Source organism: Astatotilapia calliptera, chromosome 7, assembly GCF_964374335.1.
Source record: "Astatotilapia calliptera chromosome 7, fAstCal68.1, whole genome shotgun sequence".
In the NCBI taxonomy this organism is placed as follows: Eukaryota; Metazoa; Chordata; class Actinopteri; order Cichliformes; family Cichlidae; genus Astatotilapia; species Astatotilapia calliptera.
Window position 1 is genome coordinate 47,556,191 of NC_137428.1, and position 18,618 is coordinate 47,574,808.

At 39.4% G+C, this 18,618-nt stretch overlaps 1 protein-coding gene across 11 annotated transcripts in view; it reads right to left on the reverse strand.

Annotated features, from left to right (window-relative positions):
• LOC113026380 (pleckstrin homology domain-containing family A member 7-like) overlaps positions 1-18,618 on the reverse strand; it is a 150,312-nt gene that overhangs the window by 52,832 nt on the left and 78,862 nt on the right. For all 11 annotated transcript variants that reach the window (XM_026175117.2, XM_026175109.2, XM_080303767.1 and 8 more), the window contains one exon: positions 5,219-5,333. In XM_026175117.2, coding sequence (XP_026030902.2) covers positions 5,219-5,333 — 115 coding nt within the window. The remainder of the gene's footprint in view (positions 1-5,218; positions 5,334-18,618) is intronic.

The following is an 18,618-nucleotide window of genomic DNA, read 5'->3' on the forward strand; positions in this document are numbered from 1 at the left end:
TCCCTCACTCCATGGGCGGGCGAGCGCGGACGAACCTCCCTCTCCTCCCTCTCCTCAGTCTCCTTCTTAATCCTGCCCGGCAACATCCTCGTCTCGTAACGGCAAGCGTCGCCGGCAACAGGGTCTCGGGCGTTCTGGGGTTCTTTTTTCTTTCTTCACTTCTGACACCAATGTAACGTTCACAAGAACCAGACGGTTGGGTCTCAGTTTGTCCGTTTATTCGGCACATAAGCAAGCGGGTTGCTAACTCAGGGGAGAGCGCCCTCGTGCTACACCTCTCTTCAGCCTGGCACCCACACAACACAGAACCCAGGTCCCCCCTCCCCTTCCTCCACACCACCCTCCCTACTTCCTGCAGCACAACCAAACATGAATCTTAAAGGAACAACAACAGTGTGCAAAGATAACCAACATGTACAATAACACTTAACCATCGTTACAGTATAATAAGTAATACAGTAATACTGGGTGCTGGAGTTTCTTTGGCTAAACAAACCTTTCTTACATTCTTGTTTGTGCCGGCCTGCTGGATAACATACTTGTGCACTGTGCAAATATTCAAGAAATCTCATTAGACCATCCTCTACTCTCAAATCCTCAGAAGAAGGCCTGTTCCCCCGGCACCACATATACACATACACATAAAGTAAGACATGTACACCCTGTCACCTCCCCTGCTGGCATAATAAAAGATTTGGCATGACGGCTGCATAAGCGTGTGAATGGACTGGTAGCAGCACTGGGAGGCATCAGTAGCTGGAAAACAAAAACAAATGCACTCAGTAATTAGTGAGAGGATTGGTTGACAGAGGATGACGCAGTCCTCTCACACTAGTCCCATATCTGTAAATATACTATGTGTGTATTTCAGAGATATTTCTTTCTCTGTTACACGTGTGTGTGTGTGTGTGTGTGTGTGTACGATGCAGTGGTCTATTTTTAGGCCGAATGTAATTTTGTGGAACAGACTGTGGTCCCTGCTGCACAGTAGCACTCTGTCTTGTAGGTGTGTGACTGAGAGTCAAACCAGCTATTTGCTATTTTAATGGTACACAATCAGACAACCAAAATGCCAAGAGACGTCCCTCTGAGACCCGAGGGCTACCGGCTCCATTCCCTAGCCAGATGAGAAATATCTGGGAGGGTAAGGTAATTAAACATGGGTTGTGATTCCTTCTCCCTTTAGAAAGATGCCTGAGCAATACCAGTACGATGAATCAAATCAGTGGTAAAGAATAACAAACAAGAGTCAAGCCGAGCTAACTTAACCCTTAGATGACCTTTAAAAAATTAATTAATTTTATGACCTGTAAACACTGTCCAAAATAAGCATCTCTATATAAGCCTGCAGTTCCTCTGTGTCCACATAAGCCACCGAGTGTTTCCCATGCATGTCTGTCATGGCCACAATTTGCTGGAGGATTTCATCCATCAGCAGCAGTGCATAGCTGGTGGCTCCGTTTGTGGGAGACCAAAATATGGAGATGGAGAAGTTCATCCTGTCACTGCTTCAACCATCTCCTCTCCACTCTCACCTTCAGATGAGTCAGAGCTGGTCTGAGGCCTTCTCCATGTCAGCCTCCAAGTCCTCCGAGGAGGATGAGGCACCATCTTCACACTCATAGTGCACAATCATTTCAAGAGCCTCCAAAATGACTGCTCATACTTCTAACCATGGCTGCAGTGTAGCTGCATAAATTACTTAAGCAAGAACCAAAATGAAGTCCAATTTTGTTTTGATTCTTGCTACTGAGACACCTTTGACACACACGCACGCACGCACGCACGCACGCACACACACACACACACACTTCAGCAGCTGAGTTGAGTTCCCTACTGAAAAGAGACACGTTGCAGAGAAGTTGTGAGCCATCGGCACAGACTGACTTAAACTGCCTGCAATCTGTTGCCAATCTCTCTGTGTTTATAAATTAGGCAGCAATTAAAACATAATGAAAATACAAATTTTACCTTTGAGTCACATATTAGCTTGACAAACGCTATATAGTTCAGCTTCAGAGGACATAATGCGTTTCCTGCATCTCAATGTAATCATCAGGTCTGTTAGCTGCACTTCCATCACAGTAAGATATAAAATGATTTTTTCTAATTTCAAGAATTTTCTTTATACCCAAATTAAAAATATACTCTTAAAATTGCACTAAGCTTCAATCTGGAAAATGCAGCTCTCTGTTCTAAGACCCTTCCACACAATGAGTGCTGTCATACGCCTATTCATCTAAAAATAAATCATCTTGACTTTTAGCTTCACATGGAATTTGAACAATGTCTCCCAGGTGATAGCCCTCTAAACTATCCTACATTAGTCAGCCATTTTGGTCGAAGCAGATCTGTGACTGCCAAACTCTCCTGTCAAACCTAAAGACCCTAAAGTAATTTACATCTATTTTACAATCAGGACAATCAGTGTTGCTAACACTACAGTCATGCCACCAATTACTTTGACTTTTTCCTTTTTTCTTGTTGTTTCCCCCTTAATGCAGGAACTCAAATATGTGTTTAGTCCGTAACAGAACAGCTCTTTACTCTGCAGCGTTCTCTTTTCTATTATGTGTTGGTTTTAATGCTCAAAGAAGCACCTGAAGAGCAGAGTTACTTTCAAAAGTGAGGCAGCGAATTAATGAGGCATATAAAGGCAAAACAATTCATAAGAGGATACTGGGAGCCAACAGAAATGTCTAAATGACACGGACTTTGATAAATCCCAAAGAAGTTAGTTGTGAACACAATATCACTAAATATGCAGCCAGTAAACACAAGTGCTTACAGGAGAACGGCGAGACACAGCTCATGGGGAAAGTGGGACGTCTCACTGCTTCTCTGATGTTTTGTCAGAGGCGGAAGAGATGTGACTTACTCAAAATACGGATTCATTTTAAGATTGTGCGCAAAGCAAGGGGGGTAGGAATGACTCATTCTTCCTCTGAGAAAAAGATTCTTTTGTTAAGAGTTTTTCTTTTAAGAATAAGGCTCCTGTGCCATTTCCCGGCTGCTTAGTGGCAGGGGTGATGAGCCAGAGCACCTGGGAGAGCTGCAGACCAGAAAAACACTGGGTGTGGGAATGGTGATGGGGCTTTGTGATGGATATCCTGTCATCTCTGTACCGTACACGATGACACATGTTCAATCTTGGTCCCGAGGCACCTGTTGATAGGGCAGGATGAGATTTCACGCCACCGTGGAGCTGCATACATGTGTGAGTATAAACCAAGTGTAAGATTTATACTGAAAAAAGTGGCATGGACATCTTTATGGTGTACTAAACCAGATGACAAGGGATGTATCCTGCATGAGATCTGCATTTGGAAGATCAAATTGGAATTCATTAGCACTGTCTGTGCTGATTTGCTTCAAGTATTTTGTAATTTTGCAAGCAAATTGCCCGAGCCAAGGACGACCAAAAACAAGGTTAAACAGTCAAAAGAAAAGTGCTTTCTCCACTACAAACATAATTCAGTTTTGTTTCATAGATACGATCACTGTGCAATAATACTAGTGTGCATTCTAGAATTTAAACCTGAAGACCTGGAGTTTAAATGTTGCCAAAAAAAACCCAAAAAAAAAACAAAACAAAAAAAACAAATAAGCTCCAATAGAAGAAAAAGGGGGAAGAGGGGGGATATGAAAACAGACCAAATCTATTTTTCATTGATGTAGTATAGTGGTAATACAATATACTGGAAGGAATGTGGAATCAACTATATACCATAAATAACTTACAAAAGGAGTAATCCTAATCACAATGAAGCCTGCTGTAATACTGAGTTCACTAAATCAAATGTCTGAATCTACACAGTCAATTTTTAGCATAAAAATAAGGTTGTGAAGGCTGATATTACATCTCCATAGACTTCAATGTTTAAATATGCACATTTACAGAAGAACAAAACACATTTGCATCTTTGCACCTTGCATCCAGTTTTATTAAGTGTAATTCTAGCATTCAACTTCTATGTTACATAGAAACATACCTAATCTTGCTAACCAGCAGACAACTTTGCACTTAATCATGGTGCAAACCTACAACCTCTACCTCCATTTCAAACTACACCTCAGGTCTAAATCCCTGCATGGCCATAATAGAGTTAGATCAGCTGCAAAAAGCTTTTAATTTCCATTTTCTCATCCTCATCCATCATTCCGTTTTGCTGTGAATCAGCTGAAAATTGCTGCTAATCAGGTCAGTCACTGGCCACAAATAATGTTTTCCCCCCACTAGCCCAGGCTGCTGTGATCATTCTCGGGGCTAGCCATGGATAACCAGCGCTCATCTCTTGACTGATTCTAAAGAATGGATTTCTCCTGTACCACAGACTAAAAAGACATCTCTGTCTGTTTGTCATGCCTCACTGTGTTCAGTGGTTGTACCTGTGTTTGTTGGTATATTCAGATATTAGCATCGTTTTCTTTTCTTGTTTAATGATCATTTTAAGCCTTTGCACTGGTGAATTAATGGAGTGATTTTCTTCATTAACAAGCTGCAGAGAACATCGTAGGTTTATTACAGAGCTAACAGACCTTTATTGATGGCTCACGTACTACTTGGCTTTTCAGTGCAGTGCATTTAACACAAAACTGATTGTGGATGTTAAAATGGTAAATGGCCTGTATTTGTAAAGCGCTTTACTCGTCCCTAAGGACCCCAAAGCGCTTTACACATTCAGTCACACACACATTCACACACTGGTGATGGCAAGCTACATTGTAGCCACAGCCACCCTGGGGCGCACTGACAGAGGCGAGGCTGCCGGACACTGGCGCCACCGGGCCCTCTGACCACCACCAGTAGGCAACGGGTGAAGCGTCTTGCCCAAGGACACAACGACCGAGACTGTCCAAGCCGGGGCTCGAACCGGCAACCTTAACTAACTGAAGACTCCAGTACTGCCAATGCAACCCCTACTACTACTTGATTCATATGCTTTAACTCTCACAAAACAGGACAAAGACATGAAGCCTCATAATTGCTAAAAATTTCACAAGGCAATCCTCTCTGTTGCTGCTTGAAAATATTCTAACTACCGCACAAAAATGTAGGAGACAAAACTCAAAGACCAAAAAGCCTGGATGGTCACCCTTTTATAGCATAAAACCAGTCCACAACGAATCAAGAAAGGACATTGTTTGAAAGCGACAAATGTGGAACTAACACACAAACACACATATATACAAGTAAAGACTGAAACCACAGACTAACCTTGGAGGCTGACGTGTCCACAGTGGAAGAGGTGATGGCAGTAGAGGCTTCGCTGACGGTGGTACTGGAGAGCTGCTCACCCGCAGGTTTTGACATCATTCGAGTACCCTGCGGCCTGCACGCACACACATACAGAAAACGTCACTATACATAACCGGGAGGACTCGAAGAAGTAGTGAAGTGTAACCACACCTCTGATTTAGCCGTTACACATTTCCCAAGTTGTTACTGCAGCACTGACATCTGTACATTGTCTCACATTTTTCTATTATGGGCTGGCATATAAGGCAGACTGTTAGGGAGCAAATAAACATTGTATGTATACTAAAAGTGCTGCTGGAGTTTCGTTCACCTAAACTCAGGATTGAGACTGCCCAAAGTGCCTGTTTTCCAGTTGTTTTTTCGACTCTTAGATTTTGAGGGATATCATTAGTGGAAGCACCCCACACTTGTGGTTCAAACATTCTATTTGCAAAGAGCAGAGAGAAGATCTGGATAAAAAATATGGAGCATATAATACATAATTGTTATTAATGTGTTTATATGGGACTCTAAATTAGGTTCACTTTGTGTTTCAAGAGCACCTGCAGGGTTTTTGTTGAGGAAAATAATTAAATCTGATGTCTTACGCCTTAAGGCATCCTGCTATTCTTGACGTTCCGATTTTCCCAGTGTGTGATTTGGAGTCTATCAGAGCTGCTTCGGAAAGACTCAAGTATGCAAATATGTAAAACACATAACGCGATAAGGAGGCAAGGGTGGATTCTGTGAACTGGAAAAGTGTGCTTGGGGACTGTTTCAGGTTGTCATACAGGCCAGTGACAGATTGAGAGCATGCATGTGTGTAAAGAAAACACCAAACATCTGACGAAGGCAGCTCAATGACCTGAAGACAGACTGTCCTAAATTTTTCATTATTCTCACCGTACACACCTTGGAGGGAAATGAATAAAACTCCTTCCACAGTGTGTGCGTGTTCACACAAGATCCATTTTCCTTTTGTACCTTCAGGTCAGCCAAGACCTATTTCCTTACATGACCTTTTCAGAAGAGAAAGCGGTTACCAAACTCGCAATGCAGACAGAACAGAAGAGTGTGCACAAAGCACTGGGTTGTGTAACTGTTTACTGAATGTAAATTAGCACCATTACGCCTTATTCCAAAAGGATGTCAGACACAGCAGTCCCAAATTTGAGACTGAGGACTATTACGTCACCATCAAACAAAAATAGCAAACTTTTTTTCATTGTTCTGATGTTTTATATCCAAGAACAATTTTTCAGTTCAGAATCTTTTATGTTTTTGAAACTGTTTTGACATTTTCAGATATTTGTGGATGACACAATATTAATTTAATGACATTAAGCTTTTTCTATTTATAAAATATGCGAGGGAAGTTAGTGAAAGAAAATTCGCTCTAACCACTGTTAAATGTCCACCTGAACAGCCTCTCTGACATGTTGTCACCATTTCAAGATCTATTTCTGCTGGAATTTGAATTATTAATACATCTTGAGTATTTTATATTTTTTTTTCAGTTCTTTTTTTCATAAACACACATTTAAAAAGCATGTTTCTTTTACATTGACTACCATGTAATTTAAGATTATTACCAGCTTCCATAATGATGTCATAAAGAAAGATATAGGTTTTCCAGCCTACTGAATACCATGTAGCTTTTATTCAAGCTGTTATTATGACTTATTAATTATCTGTCAAACGCAACGGTTCAAGAAGGAAGTAACGTGGAGCATGGCATCTCAACAGACAGTAACACGATAGCTAACGGACAGCCAAGAACTGGATAATCCTTTGGCAGCTGTGAATGAGACTCAAAGTACACACAACAAAGTACTCAGGGTTTGGTAAAGTCTTTTTCACATTACAGCACTTTGGTTTCAGGAAGCACACTCTACCTTGAAGAACAGGAAAACAAAACAAAACATGGCAATCTACAGACTTTGAAAAACTCTGCAAAAATGGTTCAGAAACCGCTATGAGTTCAGGTTTTCAAACCTTATTTCACAAGCTTCTGCTTGTAAGAGTTGTAGATTGATTTATTCACACAGCTCACAGTGATATCCACCCGACTCCATCGCAAACAGATGTAATAACCTGCAATAATAGCATTTTAAAACGTCTCTTTGTCTGCAGTCTTTTTTCGTGCTACTTTTTTCTTTTATTTCACCTGAACCTTCAGGAAGAGCCAGAGCAGGAATTACTGGAGTCGTGTTCTTATTTGTTTTTTAGATAAGCAGCCTGATGTATACATTTTATTTATTTATTTGTTTGTTTGTTTGTGTGTTTTTTGGCCATCTCATTTCACTTGTACTTTACACTTGTACTTGAACTATTTTTAAAGCAACCTTGGACGCATTAAAATGACTGAATCTAAGAACGTTTTGGCAGTTTTAGACATATCACCTTCACTGTGTTCCTGTTAGAAGCCTGAGGCACTGATGAATTACAAATGTTGTGAGTGCCTATCGTCCACATTTGTTTATATGAGCCTCAAATATGTTATCAGGCTAAATGTCCAGCAAATTGGAGTTGTGACTGCTTCTGATATTTAGATGTTCCTGATTTTAAAGTGATTTATGAAGACCAGTGATTGTCCCACAGTGCTAATTATGTGCCTGCCTGTAGAAAGATTCCCTCTCTTCCCTCACATTTTTGGGGAAGCCAAATGGCGCTCAATACACATCCTAAAATCACTTTTACAGTCACTCAAGAGTCACTGCAGTCCTCTTAAAGATTTATCCTCTAAATGATCGGCTACAGACACTTTTTCCTGCCTACAGACCTTCTGCTGTCCTCGGTCGCAGCTGTTTGTCTACGATTTTACATATTCCACATGTAACCTTGTAGGCTACCAACATTTGTGTGTGTATACTTTTAAAACCAAAGTACACACAAACAACTGAGGAAACAAAATGAGCCTCCCTGCATGTGGTCTTCACCGAATATCTATTTGCATGATGGCACAATCGCTATTGCTGCTGTCTTTTTGTGGCGAGACAGATGAGACTTTCTGTGCTGTATTTTTTATATTCAGTGGAATAACACCAGGCACAGTAAGTGTCTGTATCTGTCTGATTAGTTTCAAAAGAGAGAACAATGGTAATATAATACATTCTTTCATCCAAGAAAATTACTAAGTGTTACATTTCTTTCCGACTCCATCTTTCTCAAATAAATCCATAGTTTTATTCCTCTGAGCACATTTTCGTGTCTTGGATGCGTCCCTCTTGGTAAAAGACTTATTAAAGGAAAAATGCTTTGATTATGTCTGATTTGAAAATATTTCCAGAATGAAACAAATATTGGTTTTGATACTACGTTATTTTTGTTGTTTATCTAAAGTATATTTTATCTGTTGTGCTCATCTTCTCTGTATTTCACTTTTCTTTTTTTCCCCCCAATAAAAACACTGATCTTGCTCCCAGCTCTGCTCTCCACGTTACAGGCTGAGCTGTAACGCACCAACACAGCCAACAGTTTCTGAACATCACTAAATTTCTTTCCCACATATGCATAATGGCTTTGAATGTTGTGTCAGTGGGTTCGCAGAATCTGTTTTTATTCCCCTGTCAAGAGAATTTCATGGAAACTTTTTAAAGGTCAGGAACCCTAAAATAAAAATGAGTTGCATTTTCATCTGAATTCAAGTGAGAAACAAAAAGTATTCAGTGGAGTAATTGTAAGCAACTGAAGTTATAAAACATCTGGGGAAGTCACTGTTCTTTAATTAAAAGCTAATACAGGGCAGAATTGAAAAGCTCCCGTGATAAAAGCACGAACTCGTTTTTGTGCAGTAAAATTAAACCATCATATTTGCATCTAAACAAGAGTTTTCTTGTTTATTTATACTTGCAGGCTCACAACGTGTGTGTGTGTCTGTGTGTATTTTGAAATCACACATAATACTTCAGAGTGATATTGTCAAATTTTGTCAGATTTAATTCTGTTTTTCTGAAACAGAAGGAAGCTCAGCAGAGGATTGAAAACACGCAAAGCCAGATGGTAAGATGAAATAAAAGACCAGACTAATTAGAGCACAAATTTACTTCCTTTCTGTGTCATAAAGAACAGATTTTAGCATCTGTGACCTGTACTACTCTGAAGATAGAAAAAAAAAAAACACAAAGATCTTTTACATTGACTACCATGTAATTTAAGATTATTATTACCAGCTTCCACAATGATGTCATAAAGAAAGATATAGGTTTTCCAGCCTACTGAATACCATGTAGCTTTTATTCAAGCTGTTATTATGACCTGTTAATTATCTGTCAAACGCAACGGTTCAAGAAGGAAGTAACGTGGAGCATGGCATCTCAACAGACAGTAACACGATAGCTAACTACTCTGAAGATAGAAAAAAACCCCCACAAAGATCAGAAATGAGCACCTGAAACTCAGAAGTACAATCTCTCTGGCTTTTCCGTCCTATTATAAATGTAACACAGCTCGTAGAGGTGCAGTGCAATACATTCTATTCTATTTTACTGTATTCTATTGTATGATCATTTCTGTTTAACTGATTGGTTCAGGCAACCAAAATAATCTAGCTGAAATTATTAAGAAAAAAAGAGAGAAGAGGAAAAAGTTTGAGTAAACAAGATGAAAAGGCACACTGCCGTAGTGTGCTGTGCAGTACAATACTGATATTGTATAGTATCAATGTAGTTCATGGAGCAGTTTTACCATGAACTATTAATTTTTGGTAATGATTTTATATTTTTAGGCTGCTTCCCATGAGTGTTTTGTGTTCACTCACCCTTTTCACTTACTATGTGCTTACACATCACTCTGTGTTTAATTATGAGATATTAATCTCAGTTGCTCTTCCACAGTGTGTCTTTTGTCCTGTTTTCCTTCCATCACCCCAGCCTGTCGCATCATATGGCTGCTCCTCCCTGAGCCTGGTTCCCCTGCAGGTTTCTTCCTGTTAAAAGGGAGTTTTTCTTTCCCACTATTGCCAAATCCTTGCTCATACGTGGTGGCTTGATTGTTTGAGTTCTCTCTTTATTATTGTTGAGTCTCTACCTTACAATATGAAGCGCCTTGAGGCACCTGTTGGTGTGATTTGGCACTATATGAATGAAACTGAATTGAAAGAAAATGAATATTTTCCTTTGGTATCTGACTTATTAAATGTGACTTTATTCTATGACACGAGATTAATATCTGTCACTGGACATTTCTGTTCATGTAGAATAATACATGTTTCTTTGTGTTCTTTCTGGCACAACACTTGTACCACAGGGTAAAGACTTCAAGGTTATGTTAGATTACTAAACATCCCCGCTTGATTATTGAAATAAGTCTTCAGTTGTCACAAAAGTATATGTTCACTGCATGATTATCAAGGACATAAAATCACATCACAACAATGATGTTATTAGCATATCAACAATCACTTAGATTCATTCATAATTTTATTTACTGGAGGATCAGAAGGTTTGGTATCGTGATAACGTGGTAAATCAAATACCCAAATCTTAGTTTTAGGCGACTATTTTTACTGCATTTTTATGAAGTTAAGCTAAAGCACTTCAACACTATATATTTCTCTGTAATGAAAGTTGCATACTATAATCATTACAATTTTACTGTAATGTGGCTATTAGAGGTGGCTATGAGAAACAATAAGTGCCTTAGCTTACTACTGTTACCTGCTTTCACAGACTAGTGCTAAAACAGTCTTCTGATACATCAAAATCTGCTTAGTGTGTCTGCAAAGATGTAAGATGATGACTATGACCTGTCTCCATGGACCTCCAACTGCTGCAGAGAATAACAGTCAACCTCGGCATCAAATTTACTTAACTTTAATGTTGAGGATCATCTCTAGCGATAAGTGCCGAATCTCGGGCAATGACCCGAGACCAAGCATCAGTTTTAGAAGGTAGTGCATCAGGTCAAGAGTACAACTAGAGGATCAAGTTGTTTAGACTGCACAACATGGAGAAAATGTGATTTGTGAAGAAAGCATCACTGAAGTATTCAAGCTCTGATTCATGACTGATGAGTGCAGGAAGAAAAACTGCAAATCAAATATACAGCATTGCTTTTGCTTCATATTCCTGTTACCTGATCTCAAATTACTTGTTGCCTTTTTAAAATGTAAAAGGCACGGCAGTGATTTCACACTTGAAGTTAGTTTGCTCATCACAAGGGGTTTGAAGGGGTCATAATAAAAAGTGCAAATGGGTTCTCTTTTGCTTGCATACCATATTCTCAAACTGGAACCATACTGGAGACAAAGGAAACAGCACATTCGGTTTCAAATTTGACAAATCCCATGTCCTGTAATTCTACAAATTGATTGTAACGGAAGACTAAATCTCAAGAGAATTTCTGACAAATAAGTTTGACAACCAAAATGATGTGGTGAAGGGATGCAACCTAATGGGGTGATACCTTCAGAGAAATCAACTCATCTACACAAGACGATTCTTTGAAGTGACTTCAAAAGCTGAAGGTTTAGAAACAAAGGATAAACCTCATAATCACAGCTCGTAATTAAAATAATAAAAAACAAACATGGAAATAAGGGACTAGCTATCACTAACGACGACTTAAAGGAGACTTCAACAGAGAAAGGACGATTTCTCTCTGATGTGAACAAATTATTCTACAGAAGAAAAAGAAGAAAAGGCAGACTCCCTGGTTACTTTCTGAACTTTGCTAGTAGATGGTGGGATCCCATGTTGCCTTCAGAACTCCCTTAATTCCTTATGGCATAGAGTCAACATGATGCTGGAAATGCATCCCCAGAGATCTATATTAACATGATAGCATCACCCTGTTGCCAGTTTCACCACATTCCACATGTGCTCTATTGGCTTAAGATCTGGTGACTGTGCAGGCCAGTATAATAAACTTATTCCTCAACCAGTTTAAGATGATTTGAGCTTTGTGACATGGCCCATTATAATAATGGAAGCAGCCATCAGAAGATAATGTGGTCTTAAAGGGATGGACATGGTCACCAACAATTTTGAAGTAGGCTGTGATGGTTCACCAATACTCAGCTGGTACACAACTGGCCCCAAAGTGTGCCAAGGAAATATCCCCGAAACAATCACATCACAAGGAGCAGCCTGAACAGTTGATAAAAGGTAGGATGGATCCATGCTTTCATGTAGTTTACACCAGTTTCTCACCTTACCATGTGAATGCCGCAACAGAAATCGAGACTCAGATACACAACAATTCTCCAATCTTTAATTGTCCAATTTTGGTGCGTCCATGGAAACTTTAGCATCAGTTTCATGTTCTTAGCTGACAGGTTGTCGTCTTCTGCATAGCTTGGTTGTCTTCTTAGCAGATTGAAGCAGCCTGGCCATTGTTCTCTCACCTCTGGCATCAGGGGCACCTTCGTTCCCCCACTTCTGAAGCTAGGTTGAACATCAGCAGGTTGCCATTACATTGTCAACATACCAAAATGAAGTGAGCTGCTGCCATGTAATTGCCCAAATAGATATCCGCATTAACGAGCAGTTGAACAGATGTACCTATTAAAAGTTAGTATTAAAGAGCAAACTGTATGGTCAAAGCATGACAGCACATGAATCACAACCTTAGAAATAGCACATACTAATCTCACTGTGCAATACAGGCCATGAGAGCAATACAGGCCATGAGTTGACATTGAAACTAAAATATGTGTTGGAGAACATTTGTCTGCCGAGAGAAGCGCCTTCCCTCCACTTGTTGAGAGCCCGATAGAGAGGTCACAATGGAGATTTAATCACACAGGAAAGGTAATTGTCATGAAGACTGACATTTGACCATATGACTTTTTATAATTTAATTGTACCACTCATGAGAAAACAGGAAAAAAGTCATTTTTACTGCAAGATACTGCAAACTCCCACATTCACACATAAGATGCAAAGAACAGGAAATTAAATATGGGGAAAATGAAAAGCAATGGCATCCCACACAGAGACGGCTGACATTTAAACACAATCATACATTCATGCTTCAGTTTGCATCCTGAAGACCAAGGCAGTCAGAAATACCCAATCAATTACCCAATTAAACTCAGTCACTGTCTTTCTCTGGTTTGTTTTTTGTATGTCCACATTGTTAGACCAAACTATCCCTATAAAATAAAAAAATAAAAAAAACCCACATCTGGATAAACAGTAAGGACAAAAAGCTTTCTTCTGACGATGCTGGAAAGGACAGCCTGTGTCTCCACTGCACATTCATTTTTTACTTTGAATTTTGTTTCCTTGGCACTTCAGTCTTAACAAATTGTCCGATGTGATGTTCTTTTTTGATGTTCATGGCACTAAATTGCCTTACACTAGACACTCCTTTTTTTCTCATATTATTAAATACTGGCTTGAAATGGAAAATCTGTTTGAGGTTCAAAGTTTGCTGTACTTACTCATGGAAAAGCTAACACTTCACACTAGGTAATATATATTTTTCACCCTAAAATAGGGATAAAATATGGAGGTGGAGTCACAAAATGCTTCATTTAGTTAAACATCATAACTGTGAATAGAAGGATACTATCTTGAGCTCGATAAGTGGCTCCCTAACACTGTGTTGTCAGGCAACTAATAATTATGTACCCTAAAAAGTCCTTAAAAAGTTCTGCTAAAGAGAACCTAAGTGCATTTCCACAGTTGCCAAACTCTGGAAATTATGAGAGCATGACAAATCCAAAGCCCCTGACTGACAGCAAAGAGAAAAACAAAATCTGGGATGGAAGAAATGAACCGTTTTCCTGTGTGGAGCAAACTGCAATTAAACACCAGTGCAACCTACCATGTAGAGAAAAGGGGAAAAAAACCTTCTGAACACAGTATCGTGAAAGCTGTCTTGCACCATAGCTTCAGCTGGCCTCAGTCATCTGTCGGGGAGAAGCTTCCTGGTGCTAACATGGTTGAAAGTGAGCTAAAGTGGCACTTGGGAACCAAAAGAAAAAAAATGTGCTGGATCTTAACTGTAGTCAGCAAGACGATTTGTGGTTTGTGTGAAGATGTCTAATAAGGTGACGAAAGCAAGGTATAGGAAGAGGCACTGTTACAAAAAATCCATAAAATAACAGGGCTCATTCTTATGATATATAATAATCAGAGGAACTGACAGCATGTCAGATAATATGAAGGCTATTTTGAAACTCTGCATCTCTAAACCAGTAGGTTTTGAACATTTTGAGCCTTAGAAGCACCAAGTGGTCACACAAAGCATTCACTATGCTCAAAGATGAAATTAATATTCTCATCACAATTTCAAAAACGAATTAAAAGAGCATCTTTTTTCTGAAAGAACGTCAATTTATTGTGTCATTTTAGGAAACCTTGAATCGTCTATAAGGTTTTCACAAAAGCAATCAGCTTAATTAATCAAGCTTAAATGTACCAATTATGTTTTGAATACTGATGCAGGTCTGAGATTTGCCCAACAACACATTTCATCTACAATGCCCCCGCCCGCCCGCCTCCCTGCTCCCTTCCGCTTCAGCTCCACAAAGCTGCTATGGCAACACTCAACCAAAACGTTGCTGTGCCCTCAGCGAAGCACCATGTGAGCACTCATCACATTACTGGCATAGCTTCACTTTAATCACCAAATCCAAGATCAATACACAGAGGATGGGTCAAAGACACAAAAATATGTGTCTAAGTAGAGCGAGAACAGGAAACATTCACTGAGAGGGACAGAGGGAAATTACATGGCATGGAGAAAGGTTTTAGAAAAGCAAGTGTGACAATGAGAAAGACATGCCAAGAGACAGCAGGAGTTCTTTTTTATCTCCATTTGTAGAGGGACATTTTTTCATCTGGCGTACATGCTCTATTTTAGTAAAAACAAGCTTGTTTTTTCAGAATCTGCTTGATAATTACATTTAAATGTTTGGTTCCCCACATTTTAACAAATCAAGAGCGTTCAAAATTTCATAACATTTACGCAGAAGAAAACAACAACACTACCGTGCATATATTAAGAAATATAAAAATTCGTGAGAAAATATTTTTTGGGACCAAAACTGGTCTTACAACTGATGCTTGTGCATGACAAACAGGAGTTAGGAGATTTATTTTATTCCATGCAACAAGCTGTGCAAGTCTTGGGATTAACCATGCATCCCAGAATAATACAAAACAAAGTTAGGAAAACTGAAACTGACAGTTCTTCAGTCTATCTGCAAACAGCTTGAATGTTCTACTAGCTTCCGAGATAGAAATTTCAGTGCATTCCAAGACCTTACACCCAGTGACAAGAAGACAGACAGATAGATGTGGTGCAAATAGACTTAGACACACTTCAGATACTGAGACCTCGACAGCAGCAGCCATGGGAAGTTATTTTGTCTCTCCTGCTGCCAAAATAAGAGCTGATAAGGTACTCCTAGAACCTGTAAAGTCCTGACACTTTAGCCCTTTAATCCACGATAACCCCTAGTGAGCAGGCCCGCTGACGCCAGCCTCTGTACACACACACACACACGCACGCACCACACCCTGCTGCTAATATCACTCTCAGGTTGAGCTTTGACTCTGCTTTGATGGTCTCTGAGCTGATGCCGCCATCACAGATCATGTTGACATCAAACCAAAAAAAGAAGCCTGGCTGGTGCGGGTGGAGCTGCAGCTGATGATGACAGATATACACAGTAATATGAGCTCCAGTGTATTCCACAGGCAGTGTGCTAGCTTGAGGCAGCGACATGGTGGCTGTAACCTAAAGGTTACCTCTGCTCCATCTGAGTGCCTAACTTATTAATGGTAAAAAATAAAAATATTAGTGTGTGTGTGTGTGTGTGTGTGTGTGTGTGTGTGTGTGTGTGTGTGTGTGTGTGTGTGTGTGTGTGTGGTTTTGCAAATATGTCCTACAACAGCACTGCAAATATTCTGAAAGGCACAAAGGGAAATGGCTCAAATTATAATTTCATATGAGAGTTAAGAAATGACCGTGTTTGTGATACTGAACATGCTTAATAGCAGATTGGCCAGTATTCAGTCACTACTGATATCTTGGATACTTTTCATTTATGTATGTTTTTTTGTTTTTTTTTTTTGTTTTTTTTGCATTCATAAATGTCTTTCAGTGCAAAGCTGTGGTTTGGATCATAAAAAACTACAGATGTCTTAATATTAAACTCAATACATCAGTAATTATCTTAATTATATCAATATACGTATGAAGTGTGTTCAAAAATGAACCTTTAAAAAGCCCTAACTGTCAAGTACGAAGCTAATTAGGGGTGCCAAAAGACACTAATGCTACAGATTCTAATTGACTAAAAAGTACTATTGGATCGGATACTCCTTTGCAACACTATCAACACAAACAATTGACTTCACAGAGCACTGCTGCAGACAAACAAGCACAAGACTTCAGTCAACTAAGGTTTAATTGGTCTTTGAATGCTTCAATACATTACCCTCAAGGTTCTTCTTTACAGCCATTATGAAGATGGCAATCGATGCTGCTCAGCTGTGCCCTAAATAAGCACAGCAAATGACCTCCTTCGTTGTTTTAATACACTCATTACACCGAACTATGAAGCATTTCCTGTTTAGCAGCTAAACCGATTTAATTTCTACTGCCTCCCTCTTTAAAACCTTATAGAAAAATTACTGTTTTCATAGTGACACATATACACACACATATTGGTAAAATGTGTGTGGGTTGGACTGACACATTATCATAGTGGTTTGTGCAGACCTGCTTCACGCCTACACAGCTGCTAATAAGACAGATCCACCAGAACATGGTGAGGAAAATATGGAACCAGGTCCTTCATCATTTGGGACGTATGGAGGAAAGAGAAGAGGAGAGAGAGATGATGCATAGGAATGGGTTGGGTAGCATGGGAGGGACAGGAAAAGACAAGTGAGCAAGACAGATGGGGCAAGTGGTGCAAAGAGAAAGAAAATCACATGGCGAAGGGAGCCACAGTGGCAAGTGGAAGGACCGGTGAATGGAGCTATAGTGTGCTTTGCAGTGTGGTCCATGCCAGACAAGTCAGGCGGGCAGAAAAGCACTTCTTGCCCACGCAAAACAAAAAGCAATCTTCACTTCACTTTCAGTGCAAAAAGGAAGTACTGCTCATACTAATATTGCTTCTCTAGCAGCCAGGTAAATCAGACTCTCCAACGGGTGGGAAGCTAGAGTTCTCAGCAAAAAGCTACGACAGGATGTATGGGCAACAACGGAAAGTGAAATAACAGAAACATTGATTGGGTGGGACACAGAAATAGAGGAAACAGGAAACTGAAACCAATGAGATGATGGCAGAAAGGGAAAAAATGGAAAGAAAACAGGCTGATAGAAATTGTGCTTGTGCCCTGAAACTTGATTACATTTTAATGTGTTCTCTCATTAGATTAGCTGCCACAAAATCTCTATTAATTGTTCTTCACCAAATCAGTGACTGGATTTGGCTCTGATGCATTTAGGAAGAATTAAACCTAATAAAAGATTCAACGAAAATGCAACCAATAACCAAGCACATGAGGTAGATTTTTCTATTAATCCAATCAAACAGTAGCGAAGGTACCTTAATAGAGTTTTTGTGTGCAGAAAAAGATAAAGTATTTCATGAGACGATGTTTAACTAATTCAACTTAACATCTTGGTTTTAGAATGAACACTATTTTAGTATTATTGACATATTAATGTTACAAAAAAAAAAAAAAAAAATCCGCCTATGCAAAAAGAATTCGCAAAAAAAAAATGCCAAATAGTGGTGGTAATCTGTTAACCAGTGTATGAAATTTGAAAAACACTGACTGCACTTGTCTAAATGATGATGGATGTTTTGTGAAGAGATTTGTAGCGGGGTTTAATTTAGTCGCGTTAGAAATATTACTGTCTGTCAGCTGAAGTTCCAGACTGTGTAAAGAATTCAGCTTTTGATAAAAAAGCCCAAAGTATACAAAGCACTGATCTCAGGTCCCTTACACCCCCCACCCAAAGAAAGCCTGAGGTTCATGATCCCCCCTCTTGTGCTGTGAGTTTTTAACTTAAAATCACACAAAATTCTCTTCCAGCTTTATTCTTAAGAGCCATTTTGTCTTGGATATGCCATCTGGTATTTAAAGGCACTTCATAATTACAGAGATTTTGTTGACGAACCAGATTTCAGCTTTGATGTTCACCAACAACAATACCCATAACTCATAAGTTGTCATGATGTGTGTACATGCCCACACATACTAATCAGCAAAAACATGCATATTCAGTCTAAGCTGCATTAATATCCATAGTGCCCGAGAGCAAATTACATATACAAAACACTACAGCAAAATAGGTGAGCCACACAAATGCATTCACCACATACCCAGAGATACTAATTAAAGGATTACAGATATCGCTTAAATACCAGGAAGCAAAACTGCACCGCAGTAAATGACACCGCTGTG